The sequence below is a fragment of the Photinus pyralis genome, unplaced genomic scaffold, assembly GCF_008802855.1.
Source record: "Photinus pyralis isolate 1611_PpyrPB1 unplaced genomic scaffold, Ppyr1.3 Ppyr1.4_LG1, whole genome shotgun sequence".
Lineage (NCBI taxonomy): Eukaryota > Metazoa > Arthropoda > Insecta > Coleoptera > Lampyridae > Photinus > Photinus pyralis.
The window spans coordinates 24,357,863-24,383,263 of NW_022170249.1; the positions used below are offsets into that span (position 1 = coordinate 24,357,863).

Consider the following 25,401-nt stretch of genomic DNA (forward strand, 5'->3'; position numbering starts at 1 on the left):
TACACTGGAGTAAGTAATTATAACATTTTAAAGCTTCTACGTTAGTGCTATTTTGCGACTTGGGCAATCTACAGAAAGTGTACGATAGCTTGTCCCAAGTGTTATGCATATTTGCCAGCCAAAAATAAGAATTTTTTTCATTTAATCGTATGTCCTAACTTGCTTCGTTTTCTAGATACAGGGTGTTTTTCTTATTAAAAAAACTTTTACACCCTGGATCTAGAAAATGCTTCGTTTTCTAGATACAGGGTGTTTTTCTTATTAAAAAAACGTTTACACCCTGTATCTAGAAAATGAAGCAAGTTAGGACATCCGATTATATGAAAAGAATTTCTTATTTTTGACTGGTAAATACGCCCTTAAAATCTTCGCACCCAATTTTGAATCATCCTGTACTATACTCTTTGCTTTTCCATAGTATACAGGGTGTTTCATATTTGAATGTCAACATTTAAGGGGTTTCTCTGCATGATCATGACCAAGGCAAGGAATAATATGCACTTCAACATGTAGAAATATGCGCATATATATGCACAAAAATAGTGATAATTATGCACCAAATATGCATGTTCTTTTAAAATGCACAATTTTTCCACAAATTTTGGTATTTAAAACAACAGGTTGCAATAACTTCATAGTATAATTTTCAAAAAATTGAATAAATTCACAAAATATAACTAAAAACTAATTAATTACAACTTACACTACCCTTTGATACCAACGAGAAGGAAAATGCTACTAAGTAGGTACTGCTTTGTAAAACTCCAAAGAAAAATTAATAATTACGGCAGCGACTACAAATGCAGACGTAAAAACTGCAAGCTTTTTATGCAATCGTCGGAATTTATGACTCACTAAGATACACAAAACCCGTGGCGTCGACTTATGAACAGGAAAGCGCAAAAGTTTCTTGCTTTGCAATTTTATAATAGGCCAGAGACAAGAATTCTTTAGAAATAACTACACAGGGATCAAAAATGCTTGAATATGCTCTTGATAATATTTTATTTGAATATGCTCTTGATAATATTTTATGCACAAGGGCACTGAAATATGCAAAAATTAATTGGGTTATTTGAACTCTATTCACGTTGATCAGCCCAGATCCAAAAGCACACAATGGCATATTATTAATTTAAAACATGCATTTGGATAAAATCACTGCCTTGATCGTGACAATATCGTTAATATGACAATATCACCGTGCAGAGAAAAAAAGCACACAATGGCATAGTGTGACGTGAAAACCGTGTGTCGGATTGAAAAAAATCAGATGATCAAATCTGCTCATAAATGAAAATATTTTTTTCTCTGCACGGTGATATTGTCATGATCATGCAGAGAAACTGTTATTTTTTTAAGCGAAAACCGTACATCGGATTGAAAAAAACAAAGGGATCAAATTTGCTTAGAAATGATCGGGGATTTCAAGAATAATTTTTATTTACAGAGAAATCAGTGGCGTACCAACAATGTCTGCCAAAATGGACATGTGAAATTTCGTACGAACGCCACTGGTGGAAATTAAAAAAATGTGGTACGTTAAAAAATGTCTCTGAATATGTAGTACATGGCAAATTTCATTAAAATATCTAAAGTGGTATTACAGATGTTAATAATAAATGATTTATTTTTGAAAACTTTACCACCCTGTATCTCAAAAGTAAAGAACATAGGTTCTTTTTAAAATGGGCCCAAATGTCGCCCCCTTAAATATTGACATTCAATTATGAAACACCCTGTAGAAGAGCGTATTTAAATTACTTTCAGATTTTTAATGTATTGGGGCCTAATAAATGATACCTACGTTTAGTATTGGTGCGGTATTATGTTTTGCACATGGCAAACTTATTATTGCATTGGCAAAGATCCATGCAGATCAGGCAACGTTCAAAAGTGACATTTAAACGTTTCCGTCTGCTGATAATACCAATGAAACAGTTATCTGTTTGTTCATTAAAGATTATTAAGATAAACGGGTATCCACTTACCTCAGTTTTTTTTTCTCAAATGGGATAATACGCGAAAAGGTTAGTAGACGTATTACTATGTCGCTGGCAGTACGTAATAGATTCAGTCGTTAATTAGTTACGTGCGGTATCGAATCTCTCGATACTAATGTGCTTATTAGTGTTTATTAGTGGTGGCGAAATTATGTTTTCCAAAAAACGATTTGGGAAGCTGTCCGAATCTCTTAATAACAGTTTGTACGAGCTGGATGCGTTGAAACTTTTTCGCCGTTCCAAGAAACGGGTAAGCTTTTTTTTTACAGACCTCTCCGGGTAATTGAGCGTTATGCAAATTTTTGATTTTGATTGGCAATTAAAATTGATTGTTTTTGGTCGACCTTAGCAACACTGACCTGGCCCAAGTTTTGCTTAGCCTTGGCAAATCAAATTGAACTGTTGAATTTAAAGTTTATTGTTTACTTACGCTCGTAGAGGATGATCTTTCTACATCGAGACGAGTTCATTGCCAAAAATTGTTTTGTTGCAACACGTGCAAGTCATGGGCTTTTGAAATCACGTTTTGGGTTTCTGGTTGTTTGGCCAATCATGTGCTCGGTTACAGGCTTTACAATTCACTGCCTTGGGAGCTGGGGCTTCTCTTCCATTTCACTCAGATTTCTTCTGTCTTTTGTCTTTTTGTTAGTGCATTTTATTCGGTTGAAACGTTGTGTCATTTCATAGTCCAAGCTTTTAAATGAATAATTAAATGCAATTAAAAAGTTTTCCACGTTCCATGTAATTAAATTTTTATGTATACACGGCTTACATGGGGTATATTGTCAGAAACCCTTATGCACTAATGGTGTTCCTTGACGCCGGATGAAATTAATTAAAAAATGTATGTTTGCGGATAAATGTGCGTCTTCAATGTCAATACATGTACCTAAGTGGTGCAATTGGCAATTGCTAATTGACGTCAGTTTCGTGAATCACAATAGAAACAGATAATTATAGCTTGTTTATCTTTTATATAACGACCTCGGGCTGATAATTGTATCTCATTTTTGTTTTGAAATCAGATAGGCATCGGTAATCCGGCGTCGGATTTCGGGGGATTTAAGCGCAATGCAGTAACGAGCTTACGCACCCTTCAAAAACGTCATAATAATCTCGTCGGTACAGCGGCTTACACGACTGGAAATGGCAAGTTTTCCACCTCATTTCCACAAAGATTTCTTTTAAGAATATCATTTATCAGTACCTATTTGTTTTGGAGGCGCCTTACCTAACTACATTCACGAATGTCACCACACAATACAATTTCTATTTGCATATAATTTGATAAGAAATGCAAATAAACGAGGTTTTAGGTTGCAAGGGCGTTGTTTGATAACGGATATTGTTGTAGCACCCTCCTCTTGCTCTCTCGCATTTACTCTGTTCTATACAGTGTTTTTCTTTTAAAGGGACAATAAATTATCCCAGGAAACGAAGGTTTTGACCTGGCAATTTTTTCAAAATGGAGCGATGCCAAAAGGGCACTTTCACTCGCAAAAGATCGAAAAATGAATTCTAAGCAAAACGTGTTCTATAAATTTTTTTGTAAAGTTACTACTTTTCGAGTTATTCGCAAGCGAAGGTTTCAGTTTTTCATAGAGAGGGTGAATGTTTTTAATTGGTTATTCGCGGAAAACTCGAAAAGTATGCATTGTGGGGTTGAAAATATTACATCCACGTCGGTACGCCACTGTTTGATGATATTTACTTACTGACTCATTGACTTATAGTTGCTCCTTAGGTTATTGACTCGTTATGTTGTTATGTGGTAATTAAATAAGGTGGTATACAGGGTGTTACATGACCGTATGTAAAAAAAACATGATAGAGGGGATCAAGACGAGCACTTTTTCCAAATAAACCGAGGGTCCAACGTGTTTCGTTTGGTAGCCACCCCCAAAGACGTGGTGAAATTTGGATTTCTTCTCTAATTTTTTTCTCAGCAACCATAAGAGTTACAAAGGTGGGTGGCACGTTTTTGAATACCTTTTCACGTATGCCCTATCCGATTTTGAAAAGATTTTTTCAAAATTCCTACTACGAAAGGGCCCAAAAACAAAACAAACAAATGTTACACTCATTTGAAGATTGGGCCTTCAGGTTACAAAGTGTCCCCCGCCTACTAGTGAGTGATCTTCGCATGTAGTTGATTGAAAATGTCGCAAATAACAAAAAAATAACGATTTAAGTCGATATTATGATTAAATGATCACAAAAAATTCGATATGCCGATCATGGTCTTCAAGTCTGCAAATTCGATTCCAAAAATTCCGTGGCTGCGGGTCGTGGAATTTAAGTAGAGTTCCATTACAATCAATAATCATTATTGCAAGTCGATCGACTTAAATCGTTATTTTTTTGTTACTTGCGACATTTTCAATTAACTAGATGCGAAAGTAGGCAGGGGACACTTTGCAACCTGAAAGCCAAACCTTCAAATGAGTATAACTTTTGTTTGCAGTTATTTAAAAAAAAATTTTGTTCCTTACCTCATCAAGTATGTACACAACAAAGTTCGTGGAATTCTCTCCATTTTCGTTGTCCGGCCAAGAATTGCAGTGGAACTTTTTTTTTGCGAATTTTCAAAAACTAATTCGAGATTCGTGATTATCATGTTCAGAAACCCCCAGATACCAAATTTCGTCGAAAACAGAATTTTTTTTCGAACCCCCAAGTTGGGGTGCGTCCTTTCGTGGTAGGAATTTTGAAAAAAAATTAAAAAATCGGATAGCCGAAAACGTATTCAAAAACGTGCCGCCCATCTGTGTAACTCTTATAGTTGGTGAGATAAAAAAAATAAAGAAGAAATCTAAATTTGACCACTTCTTTGGAAGGGTGGCTCCCAAACGAAACACGTTGGAGCCTCGGTTTATTTGGAAAAGTGCTCGTCTTGATCCCCTCTATTACCCAATTTTTTTTACACACGATCATGTAACACCCTGTATAGTAGATCTGGGTAGCAAACGGTGCTAAAACTGGCGGTTTCGATACGCAAATGGGAAAGGAAATTGAATAAAAATTCTTAATTTTGGCCGTGAACGAGCGTGACGAGAACATAAAATAATACGCACACAACCAGGCGATGTCAGGGAAACCTTCTTCGGGACAAAAACCCTGGCATAGCCTACACAAATACTTCACGAACTAAATTAAGACAACAAGAGCAAAAGAAAATCCATAAAACATTTCAAATTCTGTAACAATAAAAATTAGGTCACGAATTTCGAGATTCTAAGAATGTCATATTATATATTTATATTATTTTTTTTTCCAAAAACATCAAGGTGCATCGTTCCAGCTGGTCGTTGAACGGCGTAAGGGCGATAAACTTTCGCCTAGTGTCTTTGTCGATCTTCCTGTTTTCGTCCTGGTAAAAACAGAACTATGCCCTTTTTACCGAAGACGCGTTCTTTTCGGATCTCCCCATTAATTTCAAAACCCAGAGGCTCGCCCACAGGCAGGCGACGTTCGCCAGCTATTTCAAATCTTGAGAAAAACGTTAATCTGAATCATCAGGCAATGATAGGGAGGCACCGTAGTACCGCATGTCCACTTTCTAAGGCCATCTCATCATCAGCATACCGTTTTGAAGGTTTGTTTCTAAAATAAGAAAATTTTAGTCTCGAAACTACAGGTATTACTACGAAAACTCAAAATTTTTGTGCCGTAACATTTTCAAAACTATCTTTCAGCTCTCTAAATATACAATTATTTTTTATTTTTTTATCTAATAAAATAGCCATCGATCAAAAATTTCAAAAAAAACCTTTTTTGATAACCACTCCACCGATTTTTGAAAGTAAAACATTTATATTGGGGTTGTTCGGAAAGTCATTTCGTTTTGTGTGGTGAAAATGAAAGACGAATTTTTTAAAGTGTATAAACATTTTATTAAATTATATATTCTCCATTTTGGTCCAATACCTTTTGCCATCTTTCGGGCAGGAGATTGATTCCACGCTCATAAAACTTCTGGTCTTTGCTGGCAAAATACTGGTCCAAGTGAAATTTGACGTCTTCATTTGAGGTGAAGGTCTTCCCGTCCAAAAAATTGTGCAGAGACCGGAACAAGTAGTAGTCTGAAGGTGCCAAATCTGGAGAATATGGTGGGTGTGGTAGTACATCCCATTCAAGCTGTAAAAGCTTTTGGCGGGTTACCAAACTTGTGTGAGGTCTCGCATTATCGTGGTGGAACACTACACGTTTTCTATTGACCAATTCTGGCCTTTTCTGTTTAAGTGAATCGTTCAATTTGTCTAGTTGACCACAGTACACTTCAGAATTAATCGTGGTATTGTCCGGTAGAAGCTCAAAAAAAAACTATCCCTTTGAAATCCCACCAAACAGATAGCATAACCTTTTTTTGGTGAATATCGGCCTTCGCAGTGGTTTGAGCTGGTTCACCTTTTTTACTCCATGATCTCTTCCGCTTAACATTTTTGTAAACAACCCATTTCTCGTCGCCAGTAATGATACGCTTCAAAAATGGATAATTTTGAGAGGCAAATCACAGTCGTTAATGCGCCGAAGCAAATTTCGCTCTGTAAGAACATGTGGAACCCATATGTTAAGTTTTGAAATAAAACCAAGACGTTTCACGTGATGATGAACGGTCGAATTCGATAAATGTAACCTCTCAGCAATCTCACGAGTGGTTATTTGACGGTTTGCATCTACCAATGCCTTTATTTCGTCTCCATCGGCTTCAACGGGTCTTCCAGAACGTGGTGCATCTTCAAGATCGAAATTGCCGGAACGAAATTTTGCAAACCAATTTTGGCATTGTCGTTCAGTCAGTACATCTTCTCCATACACATCGCACAATTTCCGCCTTGCCTGAACTGCATTTTTACCTTTTCGATAGTAAAAGAGTAAAATATGTCGAAAATGCTGATTTTGATTTTCCATCTTTGATAGGGCACCAAACAAAAACTATTGCAAAGAATCAAAAAAAAGTTTTAACATACAAGCATTACTATGTCAGCTGTCAAAATTTTAATGTTTATGCGGCTTAAGTGTAAAGTTGGCTGTGAAACAATACAATTAGGTTCTCTGTTGAAGAAAAACGAAATGACTTTCCGAACAACCTGATAAAATCCCTACACTATCTACTACAACAATTGTCCTTAACATTTTTTTTCAATTTCGATTTTCAAAATGGCCCCCCTTCGCAGGATAGATTGAAAAAAAAACAGATACCGGTAAAAGTCTTAGAGAAAAATTATACGTTACCGTCGCCATATTTCTAAAATATTTTTGATCACCAAGCGCGTGCTGTATTCCAGTGACGTATCAAACTTGCGTTTTTTTAAATGGAACACCCCATATTTTATTACTGATTTGGAACGTACTTGAAAAATACTTATTTTTTTATGTAACCCCAAACTTTAACGGTTTCGCTGTTATAACTTTTTTTTTCGTCAAAATTTAACCGTTTTTCGAAAATTTTTTGGAGAGAAACCGTATTATAGGCACTGTTCTGGGGAACTGGCCCCTTCATCTTCTCTTCTGGTGTGACTTTTGTATGGTTCTTGTGACAAGGTAGATGTGTATTAAGTGCGATAGATGTAACGGTAGTTTTTGAATTTAAATTTTTTCGATTTGTAGAGAATTTGATACATTTTTGAAACTTTAGGGGTTTGAGTAGTTTGGGATAAGCATATCGCATAAATTCAAAGAGAATTAAAATTAAGCGAGTTGAATTGTTTTTCCAGATAAATGATATTCTTTGTGGAAATTCAAAGAATAAATTTGTCAACCGCAGTGCAATGTGGTGCGTCGTTTAATTTCTATGGAACATTGTTTCTGAATGAGTTTCGGAAACCTCTCGGGCCGAGATCTCGGGCATTTATATCATATTTCGTCGACTATTAGTTAGTGCTATTGGGTTACACTTGCTAGCTCAGCATTAGGTCACACTTTTCATCAGGAGGAGATCAGGCAGCAAGATTTCAATATTTGGCCCCACTTGTTTCATCCGTGCTTTCATGAATCAACGATTCCAATTGGTGCAATAAAAAAAACATGGCGGATTTAGTTAGTACACGTGATATTAATAAGTAAAGATAATAATGGGAATTAGTTTTGCTAATTCGCGTCTTGATCGCAGTAGAGCAAATAGTGTCGCGTGATTCCTGATAGAATTTGGGAAAGATTCGCGTTTGGAAAGTTGTTGCTAGTGGGGCACTCTTAATAAATTTCCTAGTTCATTGTCACTGAAGGAGGATGGTCTCCAACACAATGCTATATCAACATTGTAACCCGCAAAATGACTGGCGTATATGATGTAAAGGCACAATTTCGGGAATCTTTCTAAAATTTCCCTTTTCCCCATTTAAGGTACGGTACCCGAGATTTTGGCGGCAAATTTCCAAGTTTGGGAATTTTGAAAATTGCATCCTGTAATGAACTCGAGAATGAACTGATACTTAGAATCCAAGAAAGGCCCCAGAGCTTAAGCTCCAAAAAAGTGGAAAAAAATGATATGTCATTTCCGAATCTGACGTCTTATTTTAAACGGAATACTAACGCGAAATAAATTTTATGATTAGGTACTTGCCCCAAGGTATTGCCAATAATCAATTTTAATTACATACCAAAATTCATTTGTTATAAAAATCTACGCTTAAAGCTTATTCTTTCTCATTGGAAAAATGAAAATTAAATTGTTTAATTTTTATACCCAATTAATTATTCATCCTTTTTGTAACCCGACTTTATCATCCTAAATTTATATAAATTTATGCGATTCTTTTCCATTTGAAAAGTTCCGCATTGCACCCTTTCATCCCTTTCAGCCTAATCCTCTTCTACTTCCCAATCATTACGTTTTTTGTCTTAACTTAATTATGAATGGTCGCGCTTTCCCAAAACACTGAATACAAATGGAAATTTCCTTAAACAGAGACACGAAATTCAATTCCGTCGCTTAAAATTAATATTTCGGAAAGTTTTCGGGAATTTGAATATTGCGGGACGTACAAGTACATGTAAATTTCTATTGTGAATTTATTAAACGGTCACAAAAATATATAGGGCATTCCAAAAAAACAGATATTCGAATATGAAATTTGAAACTTTAATAAAACACCCTAATATAATATAATAGAAAATATTAGGCAAATGCGATTGTTCTATTATAATTCGAAACTAGAACTTTTTCGTTGGTTCTACATAATTAAAAAAAAACGTAGAATTTGTTGTAGAATTAAAAATTGGAACCAAATACAGGGTGTTCAATTTAAATAATTTAACTTTTTGTCCCCTACTGTGTGATCGCACCCTGTATAATTTAAAATATGCAGAATATTCTAACATACTCAATCTGGACAAATCCTTCCTTAGGACTTAGAATTTGATGTAGAATTAAAAATTGGAACCAAATACAGGGTGTTCAATTCAAATAATTTAACTTTTTGTCCCCTACTGTGTGATCGCACCCTGTATAATTTAAAATATGCAGAATATTCTAACATACTCAATCTGGGCAAATCCTTCCTTAGGACTTAGAATTTGATGTAGAATTAAAAACTGGAACCAAATACAGGGTGTTCAATTCAAATAATTTAACTTTTTGTCCCCTACTGTGTGATCGCACCCTGTATAATTTAAAATATGCAGAATATTCTAACATACTCAATCTGGACAAATCCTTCCTTAGGACTTAGGACCTTAGGATAGTGCCGCAGTTGACTCACCCTGTACCTTGATTATTGAATATTGAAATTAACATTTTGAGTCGAACTCGTGAGAAATATACTCAAAAGATCTTTTTGTGTCTATTTCACGGCGAGTAGTCAAACAACTAATAATTTAGCAATGATATGCAATGAAGTGCGCATTACAATCGATATCTTGTTTAGATATCATTGAACAAAATACACGTGTTTTTGATATCGACTTTAAACAATTTTGAAATCGGTTGCATTCATATAAACATTAGTTACCTTGGAATTTTTTCCTGTAGATAATAAATGCGTTGGTTTTGGTTCCAGTTCGGAATAATGCGAATTCCGCACGAGTGAAAGGTTTGTCGCACGTGGCACGTGTTGTGTATCGCAATTTCAAGATCAAGATAAATTGAAAGTCAAAACGATTATCACTTAATCTGTTTGAAACTAACTGGTTGTAGAAAAGAATACTTTACTGTCATTCAAAATGAAGTATTTTGCCCCCGAAACCGAAAACGCAGCGAAAATGTAATTTCCGGCGTGGCACATGAGTGAGGAGAGAAATTCAAAAGTAGGGAGAAGTGATGACAATCGGATAGGAGGAATCGAAAAATATTGAAGAATCGAAAGATATCATTTTTGGAGAAAAGTTCAGGTAAAATCCGAAACAGAAGCATCGGAAGAATCCGAGAGCATGATACAATTTGAGAAATTTGAAGAATCTTAAGTTTGAGGGATGTGAAGAAACTAAAAACTGATGAATTCAAAAACCGAAGAAAGTTAAAGGAAATTGGTTAATTCGAAGATGCTGAAGCTGGGGACTGAAGAATCAGAAAACCCCATTGAGAATGAAAGATACGAAGAATATAAAGAAACCGAAAAATTCCAAGAAATGGAACAATTTAAAGAAAGAAAACGTTGCTGTGGGGCAGAAGGAGGTCTAAAGTAAGTGGGCATCTTTAATCGATTAATTAGACTGCGCTTACTTAACCCAATCACTCATATATAAACCTTCAATTAAAATCCACTCGATTTCAAGATTGCTGAATTCGCGCTTTCACGCTGCTACATGACATCGCTACGAGTAAATCTGATTCAGGTGTTTTGGTCACGTAAAAGACATTAAGATTGTGTTATCGCCCGTCAGACTGGCGCTGTGAACTTTTCTCATGTAATTAACCGGTTACGCATCCGCATCCGATAGACCTGGAATCCAATGACTTGGAATAACCACCTCGCATACTTCATAATACTCAATACCTAAAACTCAGCTACCCTAACGAAATTCAATTCAACCATTCATTTGGAAATTCACATTTAAAAACCGTACCAAAATCTCATTACAACGAAGCGCTCATACCACCGCTACTTCTATTAGCGCGTCCTTCGTACCTTCTCTCCTTTTTGGAAATAAAAAAACACGGACGCCCTTTTCCATTAGTTGACACGGATACCTATCCCCTCCCTGGGTCGCCTTTGCCCCCCTCTCCACGATTTCCTAGCTACGTAACTAAAAAGTGGCCTTGATTTATGGTGCGAAAAAAGTCGTGGCGTTGGTGAAGGGGATTCCTCGAAACGAACGCTAAAAAAGATAATAGAAAGAAAGATTTTAAATTAACTAGAAATTGGATGATGATTCCTGTACCATTTCTTCAAAACCAGTAACATTTTGAGGTTTCAATTAAGTCTGCCATGCAATTTTAAGCGAGCGGTAGATAAAAATGGAGGGAGATGTCATATTGTAAAACCTTACCGTTTTTTAATGACAAATTATGCATTTCAAATTTTATAAACCGTTCAATTAAACAAAAAAAGTTCTGTGCTAATATGTAACGTTTTCCTTATGTGAAATACTGTTACGTAAAGGTGTTAATTGTGTTTTGTAAATTACAATGTAATGCAGTGACCTTGTTTTGTAGTGTAAACTCGTGGTCTTGGTGAATTGAATTTTCCCGGTCATATAACTAAGGAGTGACTTTCTTTAATTTCGACGGTTTAAAGCTAGCACTGGTAATCATAGATGCGTGAATCAAATGGGCCATCATTGTAGACATTTTTACAAAAAGCATCTTAGTGTATTTTTCTAGTAGTTGTAGGAAGACATTAAAAGTACGTTTCAGAACTTTTATAATCTAAAAATGCTTCTGGGAATAAAAACGATCCATTGGCCTTATTTTTCCAGCAAAATATGTAAAGATCAAACATATTTTTTACAATTTTTCTTTTTTTCTTAATCTATTGTTGTGGAAACAACGACATGTGCGTTCTTTTATGACGCGGTGTTTTTGAAAGATCTTGAGGAAGAAGATTATTTTATTGTGGAAGTGGTGTTTCGTTAAATACATCAATCAACGTAAAAACGAGGCTGGTTCGTGACGGTTAAAAATCTATTTTGATTCGAGCCAGATTATTTATTATTATTATTAAGGTTCTCTTGCTACTTGAACAGCCACTGGCAATTCGACAGTTCATCAAGTTTTGTGTGTTCAAGAAAACTGAAGTTCATAAGCTGTTTGTGTGTCAAGTTAAGTGCGCATTGTTAGCGCAAGTTTAAGATTTTCTTATTTTATTTGTCGAACGCCTGCGTGCGGGATAATTTGTCCAGACAAGCTTTGTAGGGTTTTCTTTTCTTCAGGGATTTTGTTTTAATTCTTTCAATGTGTTTTCGGAACAATTTTGGTCATTGTCAATCAATTGTGTGTTTATTCGAGTCCAAAGTGCGACTCAGATAGGGTTTTCATGTCAGATTTCTTCTTGTGTCCAATAACTGTGTCAAGTGTTAATGAAAATTTGTGTAGTTGATCCTCAATATTGAGAGTTTTCTTTGTAGCCGGTAGTAGTAGGTATTTTCTGAATAATTACTACAGAAAAAAAATAAGAAAATTAACGACAGTGTTCATTGTTATTATGCTTCGAATATTGAGGACGAGAACGACACATTGCAATTATTTATAAACATATACCTCAACTTCATAATCGATTTATTGGACGGTGAATATGTCGCTACTCCGCCCATGTATGCATGTACGCATTAGAATTTCACAAAGCACAAATTGTATGTTCGTTGCTCGTTTCCGCTTCCGTGACATTTTAAAATTTTAACGCGAGCGGTAGGTATCATTTCAATTCTCTCTCTCTGAATAAAAGTAGGACTTAATCCGTGGATTACGATGATTGAAAAACCGAAACAACGTCCGTCGAGAAAAACAAAATTCAAAGATCCTTACTACTCAGAGCACGTGACACTTGTTTCTCTTGTCTTCTAACTGAATGGTTTTTATTTTGTCACGAACGGCGACGTGTTGGACACGTTCTGGCCACTAAATACTTGAATACGCAATTAGTGTTGAGAAGTTAGTCTAATTTTAAATTCTCTTGGGAAATCATTGACTGCGGTCAAAAGTGCGTGATAGGTGAGTCAATATGGTGGAAGTTGGATATGGATCATCTCACGACTCGACGTAGCAAATGGCGGGATCAGTCGACAGTAAAATGACAGGTATCCGCTACCCTACATCACTTCAAATTTAGATCGGCGAGTCTGTTCTAAATGTTTATTATTCGCCATTGATGTCAACTTTTTAGGAAGTTTTCTAGCAGAAAAAATTCTCTCGAATTCTGAACTTTATACGATAACCCCCATTTGTTACTCAGGGCGCAGAAACGTATAACTTAGAATCACAAGTAACAAAGAACGTGTATTTGAGCACTTTGGACATTCCATTTTCACCCAAATAACGAAAGTGATGTATACAAATTTAAATGAGATCCTTGTTAAAACATTCAAATTGTCAGCGCAGGAGCGGGTAGGTAATTTAAATTGGCACAATTAAAGTTGTCGCTCAGAATGAAAACAAAAATAAAAGGCGAGCCTTATTAATTTTGACTGAATGTTTTAAATTGTGCTGAGAGTAGGTACATTTCTTATGTGTGTTCCTACAGAATGTAGAATAATAGACCAGAGAGTAACAAATTTGGATACTCGAATCTTTTTGCAAATGTCAACCTGAGTGGGTAATAATGGATTTTTCTGAATGATTGACGAATATCCAAGAGTGCCCACTGTACAGCCATAAAAAAGCTCAACGTACCTTTGTAGCAACGCGTTGCTTCATAAATCTCTCGAAAACGGACAACGACGTGTCATTAATTATTTGAGTATTGCAAGCTCATCAAGAATGAATGTAGATTTGTAGCGCCGATATTCATTAAATTACGCTGAAAGTGCTTTTCGTAGTTCACTTTTACTCCTCTTGTGGGTAATAGCTCATTATTTTTAATATTGGGAGACGCTGGCATTAATTTGAACTTCATTTTTGGAAGCGCTTAAGTATCCACCAGTTAATCTTATCAGGAACCGGGTAACGTTACTTTCAGTATTGATCTTCCCCTTATCGCGCTCAACCTGTTTGCACACGAGAGAAAATTAGGGATTCACTTATAAACTACTTTAAGTTCCTAACGGTTAAGTTAGTTACGACAGAAGTTTCGTATTGTTGTAATTAAACCTAAGTGAACGTACAATAATTGTGTGCAACAGCTATATCGCGAGCATTTTGTTTTTTAGTTCATTAAACTTTTTTGAATCTCATTCCAACCTCACTCATTTAACAAAATACAAATTCCAAAAGCATGAAACTAATCAAAATTGCGGTCCACGCATATTTATTAATTACGTTTTCGACCCATTTACCGAAATCGACCCTTTAAGAATTCTCTGACTAATGCAATTTCAAAACCGATCATTATTTTTTATACAAATCAAAAAAGATTACGTTATCTTAATTAAAGTGTTATGCCTATTGGCATGAAAATTAAACATTATAGCGGAATCACAATTAAATATTTAATTAAAAGAAAAATAAATAAATGTACAAATGATTGGAATTAAATCCCACCAGTGGGCGAAAGTAGCAGCAGTCAATGGTAACCTGGATGTGATGGCGGAACGGACGGACTCAAGCGCCACCAGAAGATTAAGGTCTTGCTTCTGGCCAAGGTCGGTGATTTCGGAGATTTGGCGTAGTCAGTTGAAGAAACGGCTCCAGAATTCGGCGGGCGGTTACGTCCAGAGAAGCAACTGAAACAGAATTACGGCACACTGACACGGTAGCGATTGCCCTAACGGGAACTCAACCAACAAAGCCTAAATTCTTTGGCGGTAGCTACGGGAAATCAAAATGCGGGAAAAAACAATGCCCTCCCTAATAATTAACGGAATGGAAAATATAAAACGCTTACCTTTAAATTTAACAGAACGTTGAAAAGATTCTCAATCCCCTCTAAACATCGACTTTGCCTTTTATAGAATTCGACCATTTCATGGAGAGACCGGCGGATTTTCCAGCACACAGCGTAATCGAATAATAACGTCCAAAAATTAAAACTTCTTTATTTAATTGTGCGGCCTGCGACTAACATAAAAATTTGTAACGATTTTAAAATATCACTTAATTAAGCGCGCTTCTAATGAAACCATTCACGACTGATTCGGATGCGATTGACTGCAACTCATTTGATTAGCTACTGTTAATTACACTTACTTAATTTTCCAGATTAAAATTTTCTAATTCGGTAGACCAATAATGCCTGGAATTTCCGTTCAATCACAACAGGTCTGCGATAGTTAAATAAAGTCCAAGATCTTGCAGCTTTAATGCTCGTTTTAAATTAACATAGGAACCCAAAATCGTCTCATAATCACTTAACGGAGCTGAAATTCTAAAATATTATTTGTCCCTTGCTTCGCCATGCCGTCGGCTGTCGGATGCTACAAAAACAATTAAAATATCTCTACGGAAACGGTTAGAAAATGATCAATTAATACGGCAACTGATTTCCTTATTCCTAATAAACGCAGGTAGTTCTACCTTCTGTTTCCAACTCCCAAAAGAAATAAATAGTTCCAGAACAACACTTTTCGTGGGTCCGTTAACTTGGCCCCCCCACTGAGAGATTTGATAGTCGTATTATTTTGAAATGAATGCGCTCATATGCGCCACCGATAATAACTCTTGCGCCATTATCGTTTTTTAGAAATCCGAAAAAACATTTGGGGGGGGGGGGCTACGTTCACTTGGCGCCCCGTACGTACGTACGTATTTTGTCCCTTGTAACTAGGTCACCTGATACATTTGGTTATGCGCTCAATTGCGCCACTTGAATTAAAGCTAGCGCCATTACGGTTACGCCATAAAAAATTTTTAAAAAGGGGGGGGGCTAACTTAACGTTTTCAAAAGTTACGTTTTTTAACATGTTTTTTCTACTACATCGTACCTTTCATCATGCGCTAAAATGCGCCGTAAACAAAAATCTTGGCGCCATTATAGTGTTTCAGAAACACTATACAGGGTGTTTTTTGGGAGCTTTAGTTAAACGATTCTGAGAAAGTAAAATAGGTAGGTTTTTAAAAATTTGTATTTAGGAGTTACTCCGAAGGCCGAATCGATGTAAAATATTTTCAAAATGGACGCACTTCCTCCACTTTTTAAAAATTTTTTATGGCTTAACCGTAATGGCGCTAGCTTTAACTCAAGTGGCGCAATTGAGCTCATAACCAGATGTATCAAGTGGCACAAATACAGGTAGCAAAATGCGTTATGGGGGATTCCGTTCACTTGGCCCCCCCCCAAATATATTTAAGGATAACCAAAAAACAATAATGGCGCAAAGATATCTTTTTACGGCGCATTTCAGCGCATACCTGAGAGTACAATTTCGTATGAAAAGATGTTAAAAAAAAGTAACTTTTAAAAACGTTAAGTTGGCCCCCCCCCCCACTTTTTGAAAATTTGTCACGGCTTAACCGTAATGGCGCTAGCTTTAATTCAAGTGGCGCAATTGAGCGCATAACCAAATGTATCAGGTGACCTAGTTACAAGGGACAAAATACGTACTGGGGGGGGCTACGTTCACTTGCCCCCCCCCAATGTTTTTTCGGATTTCTAAAAAACGATAATGGCGCAAGAGTTATTATCGGTGGCGCATATGAGCGCATAACGAACGCATTCATTTCAAAATAATACGACTATGAAATCTCTCAGTGGGGGGACCAAGTTAACGGACCCACTTTTCGTAACGAAGTGTTTCTGGATACCGGGGGTTGTATAAAGCTGGTAGCAGTAATCTATCTACGGTGTGTTCATTAATTCTGGTATGAAAACTGAGTGCTTCGTTAGAATGTGAAGCCTTTTCTGTACGGTCTTCAAGTTACCTGTTACAGTGAAGTGTTCTACTACCAATAAAAGTAATCAAAGTCAGTGTCGTTTAAATCCAGAAAGAAGTAAAAAGCTTCAGAAGCATCTTCAATTGGGTTTTCTGTTCTGTGTGCGCCATTTAAAGTTAATTCCAGTTGACCGGATATTGAGGATTATTAACTTTGAGGTAACTAGAATTTGCTTTTAAATTTAACTCGTTTCAATTGAAAGCATGTGCGTGGTATTTGTACTCTGACCCTGAGTGCATTTTTTTTTGTTTCCTCATGATTAATTGATTTGTTCAACTAAATTTGTTTTGTCTGAAAATGACCCAGGATGTAAGAGTTCTCATGTAAAATTTTCCCGTTTGTACCCAGGATTACGTCAGATGTTAATTATTTGTTAAATAATTCTTTAGAATTGTGGGCGTGATCAAAGCAAATCAATATTGAGATTTTTCGTAGTAGCAGATTCAGATACCGGGCGTCCCCTGGGAAAAGGGTTTTGATAGTACTTGAGTTTAATTAAGCTAGCTGGACGGGTGTTTTTGTATCTATCCGGATCGCACAGTGGGTTCGAATAAACACACAATTAATTGATTAGCAATGACAAAATTATTTTTTTTTATTCCGAAACGAAAAGATAAGCTTACAAAGCTTGTTTAGACATAATACCCCGCACGCTGGCGGTCGATATGTAAAAAACGACGTAGGCGGTCGATCGTGAAAATCTTAAAATAACTTGCAGTTTTTGTTTTTAAATGATCCAAATAATCTGGTCGTACACAAGTTTGCGATAAGAAGGCGCACTTAGCTCAACACAAACGCTGATAGCTTCACTTTTCTTTATCACACAAAACTGGTTGACAAACAGCATTGACTTGATGAATTAAATGACCAATTGCCGGTGGCTGTTCAGACGGTACAAACAGAAGGTCTTATTAACTGCTTGCTTTTTCAAAATGACAGACTTTTTCCATAAAATCGACAAACCGCTTTAAACTTCTTAGCAACTTGCAAAATTTTAACAATAAAGACAGAACTGCGTCACCAACTCATCAAAATGGGAGGACTGCCCGAATAAAACAAAAAAAATGTACACGTTTTCCAACCGTCGCGAACCATCTGCGTTTTTTGTCGTCTCCAATTATTAAAGAAACGAAGAACTTTCTGCAATTACCTTTTAGAGATTGTTTAGAGCTCACGCAAAGGTTTTTGATGAAGGGTTGGTCACGACTTATTTTAGGGGATAAATTGCTACCATTTAATTTCGCCGAATTAACGTGAAATGGGTAACGTTACTTCCCTATAGAAACCTTTCATTTCCTTAACATTTCTTTTAGATTTCCTTGGAATTTCCTTTTGTTTCTTCAACATTTCCTGATATTTCCCCAAAATTTTCTATAATTTCGTCCATTTCCTACATCTTTCCCAGCTATTTTCTCGAAATATGAAGGACAACAAATCACCCCCTCGGTTTTTCGGAGATCTTTAAGATGTTGTTCATGTTGCTTTTGATATTATTTTAGAAAGTCTTAGTGACGAATTTCTGCAGAACTTTTTGTTTAGAAGAATATCGGCCACGCATTGTAACGGTAGCTCTAAATTTTGCATTTAAATTTTTTCGATATTTCGTTGTGAAGTTAGCAATTTTGGGACTTCTAGAAGTAGAACAATTTGGGCATTCAATATCATGGAAAATATAACAGTTTAGCGGTTTGAATGTGATTTTCTTTGCGTCGAGTATTTGTTCTGTTAATTAGTTTCAGAAGCATCTCAAGCCGGGATGCATGCCTGGGATTTATATCATATTTCGTCTTCTTAATTAGTATTGGGTTACAATTGCGAGCTCAGCATTAAATCACTTTAGGGCACTTTTGCCCTTATTTACCTTAATAAGCTTATTCCCCAAATTGGGAAAATTACCAAATTTAAACAATAATTAAAAGACACCGTAAATGCATGTACACAAAGTTGATTGCAGTCAAGGTTAAAAACAAGTGATTTGATTCATCTTGGGTGCAATAAAATCCTGTTTGTATGGAAAGTTACATGGCCTTAGTGGTGAAATCCAACTTTAACAACAAAATATGTGGAAATGAGTGAATCGCAGCTCATAACGCACATACAGTCTAAACCAAAGAGTTTTTGTTAGCAGGGTCTCGCCCTTGGGACGGATAACCTGCCCCTCGTCGGGATATCCAAGCATACATACGGCGAAAAGTGTTTGGGTGCGTAAAATAACTTTTTCCAACCCTCCTACCCAGTGTGGAATAAATTGTTTCGCTTAACATATGGATCTTAATGTTGAATTCACTTTTCGAAAGCAAACTTTCATTTGATCGAATTACGAATAGTTCTTCGTCTAATGGAAAGGACAACGATACCTTGTTAGAGAAAAACTAGCATCTTGTTAAAGGGGATTGAAAAGCCGAATAAAGGATATACTTTCCAATTTCTATGACTGCGGAAAAAAGTTGGAAAAAATGAAGCTTTGTGATCTTAAATCAAGTATTGAGAACTTTCGTTGCGTTTCAAAAGCTCCATTTAATGAGCGCATAATATTACTCTATAACTTAGTTACCTTGATAAATAGGAACGAAAGTCAGTAATCAATAGTGGAGAACCCCAAAAGTTCGAATGATCACCGCATTCCTTATTCACGGCCAGACGTTTAACGACTGCGAATTTATTTTCCCCGCAGTGCGTGGCAATTGGATGACAAAATAAGACCAATTGCCTTCCTTTTGTCTCGCAGAATCGATTCAAACTTGCTGGCCAGTAATTAACACCATTTATCCACATACTCACGTTGAAGATATAACTAAATCTCACTCGAAGTGTAGCTTTCATCAAGAGATTGAATTAATTTTTTTTAATTAACTTCCGATTTTACACTGTAACGGTAGCTCTAAATTTATATCTAGTGATAAAATTCGGAGATTTGATAGTGGACTTCAGAATTCAGTTGAATGGAATTTTGAACTTTTTCATCTTTTAAAGTCTATAGACCATTGTTTTCGTAATGGATTCTGGAGATGTCGAGGATTTATGAGGCAATTTTGTAGGTCTTCTTTAATTAATAAGAGAAGGGATTAGTTTTGGGAAGAAATTGGAATGAGTTGCGGTTAAGCACGGAGCGAGACTAGTGCTCCTCAGAGAAAATGAAAATAATTAATTCGCGTTTGGCGTTTTCCAAATTAAAATATTAATTCGAGTCCGGAATTACCAAGGAATAACCACGTAGTCTTGGGTGCTCAGTAAATTTGCACGGAATTTTTTAAGGCCGAAAAGGAGTATCTAGTATAAAGCTCCCCTCTATCTACTTTTAATCTGTGCTAATTACCATTATGACAGCGCACATAACCATTTCGTCAATATACAGGGTCATCGAAAAAGGTGGCCATCTTTACACGCACAACCTTAACCGATTGTAAACCCGAAGAAACTTTGGGCTTTGAACGACGACCAACCTTTTGATTTTAAACGGCGAGCAACCTTTGAACTTTGAACGACGACGCACCTTTGGAATTTAAACGGCGAGCAAACTTTGGACTTTGATCCGGGGATCTTAGATTCTACATCCGGTACATCAAGTATTTTTCAGTGATAGAGAGTTTTTTTCAGAGACTTCTCAGACATTTTTTTCAGAAAAAAAATTCTTCACAGAGATTTTAGAGATTTCAGGGGTATGAAATAAGGTCTGGAAGATTTTTATAAATTCTGGCGCAGTTTTTCAAGGGGGGTTTATATAGAACCACTGCAATATCTGTCATGAATTAATAAAAAATTTGTAATGACATTTCTCAAATAGATAACTAAATATGGATACTTACCTACTCGCTAAAAGTTCGTAAAGATTTAAGGACTCTCTGGAGAATCTTTCCGGAACATTCTCACGTAAGCATCCTCTTTAAGTATAAAAAAATCCCAATTCCCGTGCCTTAATACCAATATACATCGTAATTCATTCGTAACTCAATGATTTAAACGCGTTTCGCAAATTTCTGAAAATGGATTCTGCCCTGTTTGAATACAATGTGAAATGCTTAATAATTTGGGGAGCTTTTGTATTGTAGAATTCAGTCAACCAACAATGGCAAGGATTAACCGTGCATTAATAACGGAACTAATCCTATTAGAATGCGATACTGATCTGCTCACGACCTTTGTATCGAAAATATTTAGAAAAATATCGCTAGGTTTTCGTGGCATCCATATGATGCAGGTTTGTTACTTAGAAAAGTGAGTGTAGTTTGAAAAAAGTTGACCGTAACACAACGTTTTAAATTCAAGTATCAATTACGCATGCTAAACCAACTAAAACTAAATTTTTGACATTGATTTTAATATTGAGGGTAGTTACTCTACTTTTGTGGGTTTTGATCAACAGCGTAATTATGTAAAGAAACCCGACCCCAATTTGGCCGTAATTTCATTTGAAATTTATTTATATATTGTTAGTACAATGGAATTAATTAATAATTCTCCATTTCAGCCTCCGGCGCGGAGTTGGATCGAAGCGACGTTCTACAAAAGGGAATGCAGCAGATTTATTCAGAATCCCAAAGATGAGCAGAGGTAGGTGCGAAAGTCTATTTCGTTTTAAATTTTGTATTCCCGTGACGTTTGTCGGTCACATCTGTTGTAGGCTTTAAATTGCCTGTTATTTTTTCATTTCGGCTTTGAGCACCTTTATTCAAATTTAAGCACGTAATTCGGAATAAAATTACGTTGGTGTTGATTTAAACAAAAATTTACCGATTTCGCGAGTAGGAATTTCCTATAATTATTTGCTAGGTGCCCTAATATTATTTCCGTAACCAATAATGTATTCGACAACTGCTTGAAGCATTGACTCACTTACTCACGTTCTTATCTTTCAAATTGGGGCTTTCTGGCACGTTTAAATTAGCATATCATTTACCCTTACCCTTGTTGTTGTCTTCGATTTCATATCAACGTCAAGCGCATGAATAGTCCTGTATCGTCTTAAAAGAAAACGTGAACGTAGTCTCACAACGCAGTTTTCGCTAAGATTTTAAATGAATTTATGAAATAAAAGCTTAAAAGCCTGTTTGGACATATTACCTCGTACGCAGGCGGTCGACAATTAAAATAAAAAATATTTTTAATTACGCGCTTAACTCACGCACAACTTCTGAACTTCTTTTTGCTGTATATGACATAATTAGATGACAAGCAAAACTGGCTTGATGAATAATATGACAATTTTCCTGTAGCTGGTCGGACGGTAGATACTTTTATCTTTTAATAAGAAGAGGACCTTAACTAAAGGCATCGCTGTACTACAACTGTTTGGTTTTTCAACTCGACGAAACTTTTTTCAAAATCGGACAAACACGCGTTAAACTTCTCACACAACTTGCTTCTGTACAAATGTACGAGGGTTGGGGATTAAATCATGACTATTTTTTCCCTTACATTTCAATGGCGATTCTCAAAATAATCAATTTATCTGTATTGATCCATTTATAATAATTAACAGTTCCTTTAAGGATATTAAGTTACGGTAAATAAACATCCGCTGCAAATTCTTAAAGATAACCGACCAATAGTTTACTTCGAGGTTTACTTACCTACAAATATCGCGAGAATGACTGTTTTCTTTAAGTTAAGTTACATACGGACCCTCTCTTGAAAATGGCTCCCTCCAAGAAAAACTGAAAACTGGATCGCTTTTTGGGTGAACCCCTCTGTGACTTGCTGCCGACGAAATTGCCTTTCGAAATATGGAAAATTTAAGAATAATGAGGCTGTATTCACCTCAACCGCATTCAAAACTCGCGCCAAATTCTCGAAGACGTTCCTGCTAATTTTTCCGTTTGTTATTTGAGTTTTTTCGTCAGCAAAATGCTATTTAAGCGTCTCAGATTGTTTAACTACTTACGAATGCTTGCAAATAACAATAGTGGAATCTACTTTTAAAGATGATCACTAAATATTACTTTGAATTATGTAATGTTTGAATGTACTGAATAATTCATATGTTGTCTGCGTCTTGCAAGTAAATTAAAGCAATTTCGAAGTGAATACGTTCAAAATACTTCGCATTTCCCCTATAATATATTCGATCAGAATTTCATATAAGTTCAGGCAGACATCTCATGATAAAATCACTTGAAATTGGATGACAAATAACCGTTTCTAAAATAATCAACGGTCGGACGGTGTGTTTCGAACTTTTATATTGTAGAACTTTTCAGACGATAATTTCTACGAGAACAAAATTTGTTGAAGTGAATAGTTTTCTCATCGGATCCACGAGATTGGCATTAACAAATAGAGCTGTCTATACTTGTTTAATATTCCAATACAATTTCTCCAGGGGAAGCACATAAGTTTTTCTTACTGCTAGTTTTTACAATATATTTTACAAAGACGAATTGATTCAGTGAAACTCAACATTATTAATTGTACAGGGTGACCAACTAAGAATGCTGTATCTGAGAACCTATCCATCGTAGAGGCTTGCGGTAAAAAATTTATTACTAAAACGCACGAGCAAAACCTGGAAAATATTTTGAAGTGTCTGAAATGGCCGCTAGGGGGCGTAACTGCAATCTGGAAGCTAAAAAAGTGATGTTTCTGTGAATTCCGCTATATTAACCTAACAAAAAATGTCCGGTCTCTGAAATCTACGATAATCTGAACCTTTTTTGTTTGACAATTTTTCTTGTATCTCTAAAAATGAAAAATGGTGGGGGGTATTCAAAGTTTTCCGTAAAGAACACCCTGTATCTTCGAAACGACTGAGCCGATTTTAACAAACTCGGGTTAATTGAAAAGAGTTATTCTTCGGTTACAAATATTATAATATTTGAAGTTTTGTTAGTTTCACATATCGCCGCTTGAGGGCTTTTTTCGACATTCCGGCAGAAATGGTTAATTTTCTCAAAAAAATTAAATGCATTGGTTCGATTTTTTTTCATGAAAAAGTAGCTAAATGAAGCCTAAATAAGCTCGCGAAAACATCATCTCGATATTTTTTAGTTACACCGTGTTTCCTCCTTCACTTTTTTTACGTATCATTTCTTTCAAATATTTTTCATCATTCCTCTATTTACACCTTCCTTTGCGTCACTCTGACACCGATTCCCCGCTTTCTTCACCGATTTTTCACATCTCATTCGCTCTTTTTTGCGAGTTACTTGTACCTCTTTCGCATTTGCTTTGACCTTCCTTTCAAAACTACTTTACGCTTTTTTATTACGCCCCCTACCTTTCTTTCATGAAACTTATTGATTCATTACAAATTCTCCAGATTGTTCAGAGCTTGCCTACAATTTTTGCGTAGATTCGGATATACTTCCGAGATTATCTACACACAAATTTGGCGCAATAAGTGATTTTACAGGGTGTCCCATTTCCCACACGTTTATAGTGTGTTTCTGTAATTGTTAGTGCTACCACAAAAGTACTATAGAAGTCATGTTCTCTTTTTGCCTCAAACTTAGGATGGTAAGATCAAAATTTGAAAATGTTCGATCGCTTAAGAAATACGGAGGAAAATCGTATACGGGGTGTAGTAAAAAAGTTATCTGACCTAACTTAATTTTTTTAAAGATTTTTTTTTCAAAAATATATAACACACCAGGGACACCAGGATTATTATTATTATTAAAATACAATTAAAAAAAGATTTTTTAAAATCTTTTTTGAATTTTTTGAACTACTTAAACTTTTTTTAAATATTTTAATATTTAAAAAAAGTTTAAGTAGTTCAAAAAAATACAATAACAATTTTTTTAAATTTTTCTTATTCTTTTAGAATCAATATTGAATTTTGTTAACCTTTTTCAGTGTTATATTTTTCAAAAGAGAATTTAATAGGTTTTAGATTAAAGCATGCAAGGTATTCTAATTTAGAAAGTGGGGTTAGTTCCGATAATTTTTTTACCTGACCTCGTATACTTACTTATTTGGAAAACGGCTGATTATTCAACAATATTATAAATACACTTTTGTAATAAACGTTTTTCTGTATCTCTTTTAAGTAAGTATTCTGAAATTGACAGTGACATTTTTTTGATTTTTCTTCGTATGTCTTTATTTTCAAATTTTAATTTTACAATTTTAAGTTTGACCCAAAAAGAGCAGAGGATTATTTTTTTGATAGCAGTCACAATCACGGAGACACCCTGTGGCACTTACTTGGACCGGACCCCGTGGTAATACGGCACCAATTCTTCTCGACTAATGCATCAGGGTTGTAAGGTCTAATCCATCCGGCTCGAAGGACCATATGTAGCACTTACTTGAACGGGAATTTCATGAACCTTACTCACATTTCCTTAACAAAGAAAGACTGCTTTACTGCGAATACTAAAAATCATTAAACACATCGAAAAAAGCTTAAGATGATAAATAATATGCCTAATAAAATTTCCAACCCTTACGCAGATTTATATTTTCCGCGTGTCTGAAGTAAATCGCTCCTCGATACGTAAGCAACAAAATTTTATGCATTAGCGATATACAGTAAACGGCATCAGAATTCAATCGTCA

General features: G+C 35.7%; 1 protein-coding gene across 2 annotated transcripts in view; it reads left to right on the forward strand.

Annotated features, from left to right (window-relative positions):
* The first annotated feature begins 2,024 nt into the window (after nucleotides 1-2,024).
* LOC116178345 (transient receptor potential cation channel trpm) overlaps nucleotides 2,025-25,401 on the forward strand; it is a 105,542-nt gene continuing 82,165 nt past the window's right edge. The window contains exons 1-2 of one of the 2 annotated variants that reach the window (XM_031497817.1): nucleotides 2,025-2,253; nucleotides 21,371-21,453. In XM_031497817.1, coding sequence (XP_031353677.1) covers nucleotides 2,119-2,253; nucleotides 21,371-21,453 — 218 coding nt within the window. In that variant the 5' untranslated portion in view covers nucleotides 2,025-2,118. The remainder of the gene's footprint in view (nucleotides 2,254-21,370; nucleotides 21,454-25,401) is intronic. The other variant, XM_031497823.1, reaches the window with a different exon arrangement.